This window comes from Capra hircus, chromosome 19, assembly GCF_001704415.2.
Source record: "Capra hircus breed San Clemente chromosome 19, ASM170441v1, whole genome shotgun sequence".
Taxonomy (NCBI): domain Eukaryota; kingdom Metazoa; phylum Chordata; class Mammalia; order Artiodactyla; family Bovidae; genus Capra; species Capra hircus.
Window position 1 is genome coordinate 11,943,423 of NC_030826.1, and position 13,375 is coordinate 11,956,797.

At 38.3% G+C, this 13,375-nt stretch overlaps 1 protein-coding gene across 2 annotated transcripts in view; it reads right to left on the reverse strand.

The window, feature by feature from the left end:
- PPM1D (protein phosphatase, Mg2+/Mn2+ dependent 1D) overlaps window positions 210-13,375 on the reverse strand; it is a 60,050-nt gene continuing 46,884 nt past the window's right edge. For both annotated transcript variants that reach the window (XM_013971835.2, XM_018064148.1), the window contains exons 5-6: window positions 6,260-6,502; window positions 210-1,952 (exon numbers count right to left, since the gene is read on the reverse strand). In XM_013971835.2, coding sequence (XP_013827289.2) covers window positions 1,395-1,952; window positions 6,260-6,502 — 801 coding nt within the window. In that variant the 3' untranslated portion in view covers window positions 210-1,394. The remainder of the gene's footprint in view (window positions 1,953-6,259; window positions 6,503-13,375) is intronic.

Sequence of the window (13,375 nt, forward strand, 5' to 3'; positions counted from 1 at the left end):
ATCCTCTTACCGACAGCTGGCATGTTTCCAAGTGCACAGCTCCTAGCATACTGTTGGTGCATGGTCAATGCTGAATGCATGAATTAACTCTTCAATGTCTCATTTAGAGTCCTATTCTAAAGTCATACATTTTAAAAAGTTCTCTTTGTAAAGCAACTCATCACACCAAAACAACATACTCTTAGTATTTCAGTATTAGTTCCTTTTAGTTTTTTTCAAATAATACAGTTTTATTCACTTTCAATTGCTACATAATAATTCATCAAATTCTTACAAACCATAACTTATAAACCATAACTGACCTAATCATATTCTTATTGTTGTATATTTAGCCTGAGTTGATGTACTCTCCATTAAAATTAGAGTGCAAAAATGAACATTACATACATTTTAAGTTGTTACTCTAAAGCTTGATCATGGCATAACACAAAGTTAATATATATCATTAAAACAAACCAATAACAATAATTCAGCAACATCAGTAACAGTTCACTGATTTATTAGATGAACAAACATATCCATATAATCAATGAAAACTGTATGATATATAAAATAATTTAAGAAATGTTGGGAATTAGCAGCACCATCCATTACTGAAATAGCAAGAAAAACTTCACATATTTTATGCAAACATAAGAAGAGGATATAACCACTTTAAGACTTATTAATGCCACTGAATGTCTGGGATGATTGAAAAGGGCATCTCTTTAGGCAAACATACCTCCTTCTACTTCAAAGATCTGGTGAGCAAATCTGATGGTTAATGTTTTAGAAAAAATGCTACTGAATGAAATAAGAGATACTGCATAGTATTTTAATTAGGACAAGGAGACTAACACCCAGCTACTTTTGCATGGCTCAACACTTCGGCTTCTATGAAAAATTTAGTTCTGGATTATGAAATTAGAAATAAAAAATAATTTAAAAAAGACACTAGCTGTCTCTAAGAAACATTAAGTGAGACACAGGTCACTATGAAAATACATCACTTTTCCAGTTTGCTTAATAATTTACTTTAAAAAGTTGTGTAGGTTTCATCACAAGTGACATACAAATTTCTTAATAAGCATTTTTAAAAGTTTTAATGTATTTCTAAAATCTAATAGAGTTTTTTTTTAAACCTTTAGCCCTGTTGTTACATTTACCGTGTATCAGAGTAAGAGACTGAGTTTGTGTGAAGGATACAAATTTACACACATTTTACAGCAACTTACACCCTAACATCTACAAAATTCACATTTATAATACAAGCAAGTACAAGGCCAGGCTAAAATTGCTGAATTCCAAAAAGTCAAACTCATACTATTTTTATTTTGTCCCCTTAAAAAAAGTTCAACTTCGGCACCAAATTCAAAAAAGCCCTCTTAAGTTTGGAAAAAATTTCCAAACATATTTCAGCAAACACAAACAGTTTTTCTGTGCTGGTGAAGTAAAGGATTCCCAATTTTCTTCTGGCCCCTGAGTCTGCGTCGCATGGTAAGTTTAACAGAGTTCTTACGCTGGGAGGTTGTGGGGAGGCTTGCAGGCTGAGCACCACTGCTACGACTTAAACCATTCCGTCTGTGCTTCTTCATAAGAGGGCCAGAGTTGGATTCTTCTAATGTCCTTTTGAAGTTTGCCGGAGGGGTTCTTTCAACTTCTTGGGCTTTCATTTGACCTGGGCTCGGTATCTTCACATTTTTTTGGTCCATGATGGTGTTTGTTGAATTGGTAGGCACCAGGCCAACAGACAGGCTATTATTCAAAGAATCGTGTATCCTTAAAGTCAGGGCTTTAGTGCAATTTTCTTCTAGTGGCTCTGGATCTTTTGAGGATATGACTGCAGCCTGGACATTCCCTCGAGCTATCTCAGGTGGGACTTCTAAATAATTCTCTGAGAAGGCATTACTACGAATAAGGGCAGGTATATGGTCCTTGGAGTTCAGCCTTGGCCATGGGTCCTCCTCCAGGGGCTGAAAAACAAGAAGGTAAGACCAAGTGAGAAATAATTTATCCTAGAATTCAGCTTAACCATTGGGGAAATGAAAGGGTTTCATTAGAATAAATGACAAAATTGTTTACTTGGGGGGTTTATTTCCTACTTTCTATACTTAATTTCTGAATATTTAGTAGTGTGGAAAATGTAAAGTGCGACACTAAAGCAATTCTGTCACAATGGAAATTCAGACTGTTGCTTTGCACCCATCTCCTGAACACTAGATGCTGTTCTGGGATTTGAGAAAATAGGATATATGAGAATGTGCTAAGTATGGCTAGGGCAACTTGCAAAGATACAAACGAAAATCATATGCAATTTTCAGGTGTTGTTTCTTAAAAGCTTCACAAGGAGGCACAACTGTGCACTACGTTAGGTGCGGTGCACCAAAGCTAAATGTCGGAATATCCTCCCATCTCCAGACAAGAACATTCTTCCTATCAAATAAAAATCTTCCACTATTTAAATATTTTATAAAATCACTATTTCAATAACTTTCTCAAGGACAAATTTTGAGCATAAATACTTCCTCTTCCCCAAATGTGTGTATCATTTTCCTCAATCTTCCCTCTTTCAATCAAATCAAATTTATTAAAATATTTTCCAAAAATAAGTAAATTATTTTGTATTTAGAATGGTAAATAAAGATATATTACTAGTCACCTTCTGATATAAAATTCCCTAGGAATAAACACCTTTTGAAAAAGTACTTTATAAAAAAGCATATTTATAAAAGTAATGTTTCCTTTAATGTTTCTAGAATTAAGAAGTAAAAGGGAAACTGCAGGAATCTAAAAGCATTTCAACTTAACCATAAGCATGAACATGCTTTACTAAGAAAAATAAACTGACTTTAGGTCCACTGGAGGCTAGAGATGAGAAACTCTGAAGTTCCTAACAAAGTACTGCCCCAAAGAGAATACTGCTATGCTTTTTAAAATGCTTTTATTTATTTATTTGGCTGTGCTATGTCTTAGTTGCAGCATGTAGAATGGTTGCAACATGCAAACTCTTAGCTGCAGCATGTGGGATTTAGTTTCCTGACCAGGGATTGATCCCAGGTTCCCTGCATTGGGACCTGAAGTCTTAGCCACTGTACCATCAGGAAAGACCCTTAAGAAAAAAAAAAACCTAAGTATATTTCTTTCTTTCTGGGGTCACTGGTTCATTTATTTATTTTACATTGCATGGTTTATGGAAAGCCCAATTCTTACCTGTTTTAACACTGACTAGATGTTGGGCAGCAATCTTATTTTGAAGTACCGATGTTGAGAATGGATAACAGAAAGTCTCTATTCTCGAACATTCACATGTGGCTTTCAGCAATATCAACGACAACCTGTCTGTAAATTTATCCCCTCTGCATTAGGTTGATTCCAGTGCCTACCCTGATCACAAGCATATACTGGCTGATCACAGAAAACTATACCTCACCATACGTAATTGTTGACTAAAGGTTCATCTTGCTTTAATATAAAAAAGGATTTGCAACAAGACCAGGCAGCAGATAAATTCTGTAGACAGAAGATTTCCTACTACCAAACAAGCACATTACTAATTCAGGGACAAGGAAAAAAGATACTAATCAGGCCCCTTACAGGAACAGAACATAACTGCTTTAGCTTGTACAACGAGGTTTAGACATTAGATGGAATTTCTTTACAAAAGAAAAACAATGGGATGACTTTAGAGTTAACACAGTTTGTTGTAATTTCTGTTGTGCTGTGTTCTTTTAAACTCACAAACTATTATTCTGATACCACAGGTGCACTGACTTTTCTTCCCCTACTTATTCTTTAACTTTTCCATTTCCTTCTCTTCTTATTGGCATTCTATGGGAATATACCGCATCTGTTTGCGCAGCCAACCGCTTAGACTTCTGAGACTCATTTCAGATTAATTACCACCTGTATGCTAAGCCTTCTTACATGTTCATAAAACACATGATACTGAGAGGTTACATCCTAAAAATTCACACTTGCAAAGATCACACTTCAGAGATCCACTTTGAGAGTTCCATATATTTACAATCCAACAGTAAACAGCTAATAACAAATTGTGCCTAGAATGCAACTGAAACTAAGTGCTAATCCTCTGAAAGAACTCTCTTCCTCATCCCTCCTTCCTAGAGCTCTTGGCTTACTTAAAAAACAGCTAAAATTAGTTTTGCCCTGAAGAAAGATGGAGAAAGAAAGGTATGCCATAGTAATATATCACTTAAACAGAAGTATTTCTACTATTTTTGTCCCAAAACAAAGATCTGAGTACTGATTTAGCTTACAATTCAAACAGAAGTTGACATGTCTGTAGATACATAACCTAGTCTCAAGGGCCTAATCTAAATATGGGTAAGTCTTAAAAACCATTCAAAATCAACCAAAATGTCATTATATTTATCTAGATGCTACTAAACACAGGATTATTATTATAACAATGAAATAAATCAGAGATACTCATGAGTAGCCATGGTTAACAAAGATAAAAGAAACAAAACAAAACACAATCTCTTGAGCAGAAATCTGTCTTTATTTACTTGTTAGGCCAGAGCCTACAACAGTGATTATTCTGAATGGCTCTAAATATTTTTTCATATTTAGGTGTGGCTAAATGGTTAACAAATAACCATGCCTACACAGAAGTTAGTCCATACATAAATCTCCTAATCTTTACTTTAGTATAATTATTAGATCATTATTTTTCAGAATTTTAAAATATGTTTTGAAGGGCTTCCCTGGTGGTCTAGTGGTTAAGAATCTGCCTGCCAAAGCAGGGGACAGGGTTCCATCCCGGATCTGGTAAGATCCCACATGCTGCAAGGCAACCAAGTCCATGAGGCAAAACTACTGACGCCCACGTGCCCTAGAGCCCGCGCTCTGCAACAAGAGAAGCCACCACGGTGGGCAGCCCGCACACTGCAACGAAGAGCAGCAGCAGCTCCTGCTTGCTGCAACTAGAGACAGCCTGCACAGCAGCAAAGACCCAGGACGGCCAAGAGCAAGTCCTTACACAGTGCTTTAAAACTGATTCCTGCAATTTTACTAACGCCAATCCACAGATTAACATTAAGAATGTCCTATTACAGTATCTTCTCTCCCCTCATTCTTACCTCCATCCTGTGGCACCTCTATACTACCTACAATTCAGTTACAAATACAAACAGTTTGGGGAACACAAAAGTAATGAATACTTTCAAATACAGAAACTGGTGAATTCTGAAATGAACATAAGCTCCTTCACAACACTCAAAAGGGAATGAAGAGACTTTAAAAGTCCTTGACTTTTTAAAAGTCTCACCCTACATTATTATTCAAGAGTTTTCAAAGAAAGTTTCCACAAGAAATTCTTTAGGAAAATAAGCATAAAATATTAATTTGTCAATTTCTAAATGAAGAGTCCATGTAAGGAAAATTAAGTTGCCATATATATGTGAAGTAAAAGATAGGAAAGCAATAATGGAAAACTTCCAAGTACTCTATACAGGATCACAATACCCAAAATTAAATAAATTCTTTGTACTGTGCAGCTTTGATCATCTTAAAAAACTGTCTCAATACATGACATAAAATTCCACTGTGTTTCCCATTTTAACGGTCATTCTTCTGAAAGCACATTCTCAGAAGGCCAGGTGTATCACAGCAGTTATCAATATTACTAATTATTAGCAGAAGATTGGAAAAAAGTAGGAAAAAATTGGGATGAAATCAGAAAAAAGGGGAAATACTATAGCATGTAAACTTATTTCTGAGCACATCTTAAATTTATTCAATATTAATATGGGTAAGAAACAGGAATGATGTTTCTAATTCATGTTAATAGGCTGATATCCTAAGGTCCAGTTCAGCCTTGATTCTGTATCTTATTCAAACTGCTTAATATCTCGGTCTTATTATCTATAAAATGGAATTAATTATCTGCACTATTTAGCTTCCAGGGTTATGAGGTTCAAATGAAATACTACATATGAAAGTCCATCACAAGCTTTTAATTTAAATCTTACAAACGTGCATAATATTAGAAGGGAATCAGTATGTTCCAAATATTAATATTGTTAACAGTCATTAGGGGCCTCATCTAGCCACTGTCTATCAGGTGCTCTACGGAGATCCAGCATGCACTTCAGTACCTCTGGGTGCTAAATAAGAAGCACTAAATAAGAGGTACTGATAACAAGTTACATAACAAAATCCAAAATCCTATTTTATAAAGAATCTGAAAACTGTTTTCATGTAATACTAATCAGACAAATTCCATCTATTACAACTTAAATACTAGAGAACCGAATACCTTGACTGGTGGTGTGGAACACGGAGAAGGAGTCATCACACAGGTTTCTTGACTGTTATAGGAAGGGCTATCAGTCAGGTTCAGATAGAGCTCGTCTTCACTGGTGAAATTTCCCTGACTGTCCACTCCCGGAGAGATGCAGATTACTATGGCACTAGTATTATCTGCTCGAAGCATTCGCTGCCTCCAGCGGCCTAGCGCTCGATTCACAAGCATTTTGGCACAAGATTGTCCATGCTCACCCTGTATTTAAACCAACAAAAAAGAAGATAACTCAGACTCCGTTACCACTATGGTTGCATCAAATTAATACAGATTAATAATGTTCAACAAGGCCTACATAAATAATTAAAATTTCAAACCTTATCCACAATCCCTATAACTATGTTAAGACAGCATTGCTCTAAATTAAAAACAAATCAATAAGACAAAGCCTTATCCCGTGGTTAAATTTCATCTGTATTTTTATCTTTTGGGGAGCAAGAGACTTGGTCTTCATTGTAACCTTACTTAAAAAAAGTTATACAGAAGTTATCTAACAGGGGGAAGTAAACATCAAGATATTACAGATAAACAACTATAGGCCAATAAAAATTAATTTTAAGAAGTATTACAATAAATAATTCACAAATGAAATAATCATACATGGCAAAAAAAAAAAACCACACACACACTGCAAAGGACCAATTTCCTCCTAAAATAAGGGATTCTGCAAATCAAACACAACCCCAACATAAAAAAATGAAAGGACATGAACAAACTTCAGAGACAAACACAAATGGTTCTTAGCTATATATATATATATATATAGTTGCTGTTCAGTTGCTCAGACATGTCCAGCCCTTTGCGACCCCATGGACAGCAGCACACCAAGCTTTCATGTCCTTCACTATCTCCTGGAGTTTGTTCAAACTCACATCCATTGAGTTGACGATGCCATCCAACTACCTCATCTTCTGTCAGTCCCTTCTCTTCTTGCCCTCAATCTTTCGCAGCATCAGGGTCTTTTCCAATGAGTCGGCTCTTTGCATCAGGTAGCCAAGAACTTCAGCTTCAGCATCAAAGTCCTTCCAGTGAATACTGAGCACTGATTTCTTTAGGATTGACTGGTTTGATCTCCTTGCTGTCCAAGGGACTCTCCAGAGTCTTCTCCAGCACCACAGCAGGAAAACATTTATTATTTGGCGCTCAGTCTTCTTTACGGTCCAACACTCACATCCATACATGACTACTGGAAAACCCATAGCCTTGATTATATGAACCTTTCTTGTCAAAGTGATGTCTCTGCTTTTTAATACACTGTCTAGATTTGTCATAACTTTTCTTCCAAGGAGCAAGTATCTTAATTTCATGGCTGCAGTCACAGTCTGCAGTGATTTTGGAGCCCAAGAAAATAAAATGTCACTGTTTATGTCATAACTTTTCTTCCAGGGAGCAAGTATCTTAATTTCATGGCTGCAGTCACAGTCTGCAGTGATTTTGGAGCCCAAGAAAATAAAATCTGTCACTGTTTCCAGTTTTTCCCCATTTATTTGTCAGAAGGCGGTACAACCAGATGCCACGATCTTAGCTTCTTGAATGTTGAGTTTTAAGCCACCTTTTCCCTCTCCTCTTTTCACCTTCACCAAGAAGCTCTTTAGTTCCTCTTCACTTTCCGCCATTAGGGTGAAAGCATATCTGAGGTTATTTGGTATTTCTTCTGGCAATCTTAATTCCAGCTTGTGATTCATCCAGTCCAGCATTTCACATGATGTACTCTGCATATAAGTTAAATAAGCAGGGTGACAATATACAGCCTTGACGTACTCCATTTCCCAATTTTGAACCAGTCTGTTGTTCCATGTCCATTTCTAACTACTGCTTCTTGACCTGCATATAGGTTTCTCAGGAGGTAGGTGAAGTTGTCTGGTATTCCCATCTCTCTAAGAATTTTCCACAGTTTGTTGTGATCCACCCAGTCAAAGGCTTATACATACATACATACGTAAATGGTTAATGTCACTTATATGAAGAAAAAAGCAATATGAGTCATTATAGTATAGAGATCGAATATATACCAACAGTATGCCATCAAATTTGGAAAACTCAGCAGTGGCCACAGGACTGGAAAAGGTCAGTTTTCATTCCAATCCCTAAGAAAGGCAATGCCAAACAATGCTCAAACTACCACACAATTGCACTCATCTCATACGCTAGTAAAGTAATGCTCAAAGTTCTCCAAGCCAGGCTTCAGCAATACGTGAACTGTGAACTTTCTGATGTTCAAGCTGGTTTTAGAAAAGGCAGAGGAACCAGAGATCAAATTGCCAACATCTGCTGGATCATCAAAAAAGTAAGAGAGTTCCAGACTATGCCAAAGCCTTTGACTGTGTGGATCACAAGAAACTGTGGGAAATTCTGAGAGATGGGAATACCAGACCACCTGACCTGCCTCTTGAGAAACCTATTTGCAGGTCAGGAAGCAACAGTTAGAACTGGACATGGAACAACAGACTGGTTCCAAATAGGAAAAGGAGTATGTCAAGGCTGTATATTGTCACCCTGCTTATTTAACTTCTATGCAGAGTACATCATGAGAAACGCTGGGCTGGAGGAAGCACAAGCTGGAATCAAGATTGCCGGGAGAAATATCAATAACCTCAGATATGCAGATGACACCACCCTTATGGCAGAAAGTGAAGAAGAACTAAAGAGCCTCTTGATTAAAGTTTAATTGGAGAGTGAAAAAGTTGGCTTAAAGCTCAACATTCAGAAAACGAAGATCATGGCATCTGGTCCCATCACTTCATGGCAGATAGATGGGGAAACAGTGGAAACAGTGGCTGACTTTATTTTTCTGGGCTCCAAAAGCACTACAGATGGTGACTGCAGCCATGAAATCAAAAGACACTTACTCCTTGGAAGGAAAGTTATGACCAACCTAGACAGCATATTAAAAAGCAGAGACATTACTTTGCCAACAAAGGTCCGTCTAATCAAGGCTATGGTTTATTCCAGTGGTCATGTATGGATGTGAGAGTTGGACTATAAAGAAAGCTGAATGCTGAAGAATTGATGATTTTGAACTGTGATGTTGGACAAGACTCTTGAGAGTCCTTTGGACTGCAAGGAGATCCAACCAGTCCATTCTGAAGGAGATCAGTCCTGGGTGTTCATTGGAAGGACTGATGCTGAAGCTGAAACTCCAATACTTTGGCCACCTGATGCGACGAGCTGACTCATTTGAAAAGACCCTGATGCTGGCAAAGATTGAGAGTAGAAGAAGAGGACGACAGAGGATGAGATGGTTGGATGGCATCACTGACTCGATGGACATGGGTTTGGGTGGACTCTGGGAATTGGTGATGGACAGGGAGGCCTGGCGTGCTGCGTTTCACAGGGTCGCAAATAGTCAGACACGACTGAGCATCTGAACCGAACTGACTGAACTGATATACCAACAGAAACAGTAAAAAAGGAAAAAAACAAATTAAACAATTTCGTTATACAAATAAATGTGGCTTAGAATAAGACTAATAGCATTATGTTGTTGTTTAGTTGCTAAATTGTGTCCAACTCTTTGCAACCGCATGGATGGTGGCCCGCCAGGCTCCTCTGCCCCATGGGATTTCCCAGGCAAGAATACTGGAGTGGATTGCTATTTCTTCTCCAGGGGATCATCCTGACCCAGTGATCAACCCCACATCTCCTGCATTGGCAGGTGCATTGTCTACCACTGAGCCACCAGGGAAGCCCCCAAAGCATCATACAATGGATTTATAACTGTTAAGTTTCAAAGAACAGAAAAGAAAAATGATGTGCTCCAGAAAAGAGTTTCATGTTTTAAAAGTACCTCTAGAAACAGCTGAATAATGAAAATGAGTAGAAATGTTTGAAAAAGAAACGTGCCACGAACTATAAGCTGAAAATAATTTTTACTTAATGTGATAAATAGATTAATGTGTTGCAAGATTAAATATTAACATGCTGTAATGTATACTATATAATAATATATAATGTACTACAGTACTATACATACTTTATTAAAATATATATAATACATATGTCATTTAACTGTCAGCTCTACCCCTAAAGTTTATATAGTCAAACTGAATAAACAACTGGGTTTTTTTATTCTGTCCTTGAGAAACAGGTAATCATTTTTATTTGGGGTTGTCTGATCTTGGTCATATTACAGTATTCAATACATTAATGATGGCAAACTGCAAAAACTCATCTCAGCTGCTGTAGTATTAAGCCATCCTTGCATCCCTATGAAAAGCATCATGTGTAATGATGTTTTAAAACATTGCTTGCCCCCCTTCTAATATGAAAAATACGTACGTCAACTGATGAAAGGCAGCATTAATCTGCAACTCATCGATCTATCACATCCCCCAGTGTGCGTGCATGCTGCTCCACTCGTCAAACACCAGTGCCCTGAGAACTCGCTGAAGGGCTCCCCCTCTCACCTCTGTGCGCCTGTTTCACTCCCAGCAACGCTCCACAGAAAGGAAATCTGTATCAGCCATTTCTACTAACTTACTTGCATTCTCCCTCAGCTCACTGATTCTGCTGACTTCAAAGTCGCTCAGTCATATCCGACTCTTTGCAACCCCAAGGACTATACAGTCCATGGAATTCTCTAGGTTAGAATACTGGAGTGGGTAGCCTTTCCGTTCTCCAGGAGATCTTCCCAACCCAGGGATCAAACCCAGGTCTCCCACATTGCAGGCGGATTCTTTACCAGCTGAGCCACCAGGGAAGCCCCTGTCGACTTGGGCCACTCCGTAATACCGTGTCCTTTTCTTCCACCACACTGTCTCACTAGGTGAGGTCACAAATTGCTGCGGCTTTACTTTACTCCTGTTAACACTGAAATTACCATTTCCAGGCATTGCCTTTCAGTAACTGCCTACTGAAAATATCCATCTAGATGAACCAAAGGCACCTCCTATTCGACATGCCTACATATGAACTAATCATCCCTCCTCACAAAATGGTGTGTTTCTTCTTCATAACAGCTTCCAGCCATCACTAAGAAATTTGCATGTCATACTCTGCCTTCTTAAAACCCAAGTTCTGTCAGTCCTATCACTTAACGTACTTCTTTTTTGCCTATGTGTGTGTAGCAGATATAGTCTTTTTGTTTTTCCATTGCTGCCTTAGATCAAGCTTGCAAAAATTTTCATTTGGAACATAACAGCAGCCTCCATAGAAGAAGCCTAATAAACTCATTAAGAAAAATCAGATCAAAGACACTGGCAGTAAAAATCAACATGCAAAGAGAAATGAAGACAGATCTTATAAGTATGACTCCATTCATCGAAATTCACCTTCTCACTGCTGACACTCATTCTCTTTCATTGCCAACTTTGCTGGTTTAATTTTATTAAGGCGTCAGATGGTTTTCCTGCACATCCTAATAAATACAATCTTCACATCCATTCTCATCTACCTTCTATTTTATATTTCACTCTGTAATGAGGACGCTTTCTAAAATGCTTTTCAATGCTCTCCACTACCTGGTTACAAAGACCTAACTTCATAACAGACCACTCAAAACCTTTTTGCCTCTTGTTTTCCAATCACATCAAGTTACTTGTGAAACTTGAATGTATTGTAGTCTTGTCTCTCCTCCCTTAATTTCTTAACCTGGTAAATTCAACTCCACCTTTAAGACTTGCTCAAATACGAGTCTCACCCATGAAACTTCCTTATGCAATCTTCAAGTTTCCTATCCTCTCTCTCTCAGTCCTCAACACCTGTTCTAAATATTGTTCTATAGACGCTCTTTCAATACTCATTTAGGTGTTTATGAATAGGTTCTTCCAGCCCAATAAAACTGGCTTATGGCCTCATTATGCCACTGAAATGTTTCTTTTTCTCTCATCATTAAAGAATTATAAATCCAGAGACTTCCCTGGTAGTTCCAGTGGTTAAGAATCTGCCCTCCAATGCAAGAACTGGGTTCAATCCCTGGTCAGGGAACTAAGATCCCACAAGACACGGGACAGCTAAGCCCATGCATCATGACTACTGAGCCTGCATGGCACAACTAGAGAGCCAGCATGCTGCAACTAAAATGCGACACAGCCAGAAAAGAAGAAGAATTATAAATCCAACAGACATGGGAATTCTCTGGTAGTTCAGTGGCTAGGACTGCATGCTTTCACTATCAAGGGTCCAGGTTTCCTGGCCAGGGAACTAAGATCCTGCAAGCGAGCACAGCCAAACAAAACAATATTTATTTTATTTAATCTTTCTTTTACATCTAACATCACTGACCAAATGCATCATGCTGGACCCGAGTGTGTAGAACTGAATTAGTGGTGAAGAATCTGCCTGCCAATGCAGGAGATGCCAGAGATGCAGCTTCAATCCCTGGGGCAGGAAGATCCCCTGGAGTAGGAAACGGCGACCCACTCCAGGATACTTGCCTGGGAAATTCCACAAGAGGATCCTGGCAGGTTACAGTCCATGGGGTCGCAAAGAGTTAGACATGACTGAGCATGCACGCATGCACCTGCCATTAAAACAACTCCCAGTCAAATGGTGCTGACAGCTATCTACACGTCCTAGTTGCAATGATATGGCAAACGCTGAGCAAGGGCCATAGTCTATTCACCTTTGCATCCTGCATACCTAGTGCCTAACACGGCAGCTGAGGGAATAAACGCAGGCAATTTAACACAAGTTCTTTTATGCTGTCTCCTTATCTAGCTTCACTGACCCTCTCATCTTAGGAAAAGATCATCTTTTCCAAGGAGCCACTGACTCCAGTTACTTCCATGTGCTTTGGACCTTCATCTCTTATTTCTCTTATTCTGTCAACCTTTCTTGGAAAGACTATAAAACTGTTTTCAAGATCCTGTCTTTTCAAGGTAACAATGGCAATTTCCTTGTCTTGCTGAACACTCACTACATCTATTTCCTAGGCTCACAAAGTATTCTTTCATCGTCACTCCAACCTGCCAGCTAATGTTCCCATCACTTCAACTGAAACTCTGCATCCTTGAAGATCACTAATACTAGAAGATCCTAACTGTAAAACCCAATACCCTGTTTTCATCCATCTGCCTCTACTTCTTTGTAGAATTTGACATTGCTGGCTACTCCTCCAAAAACATTCTCGTT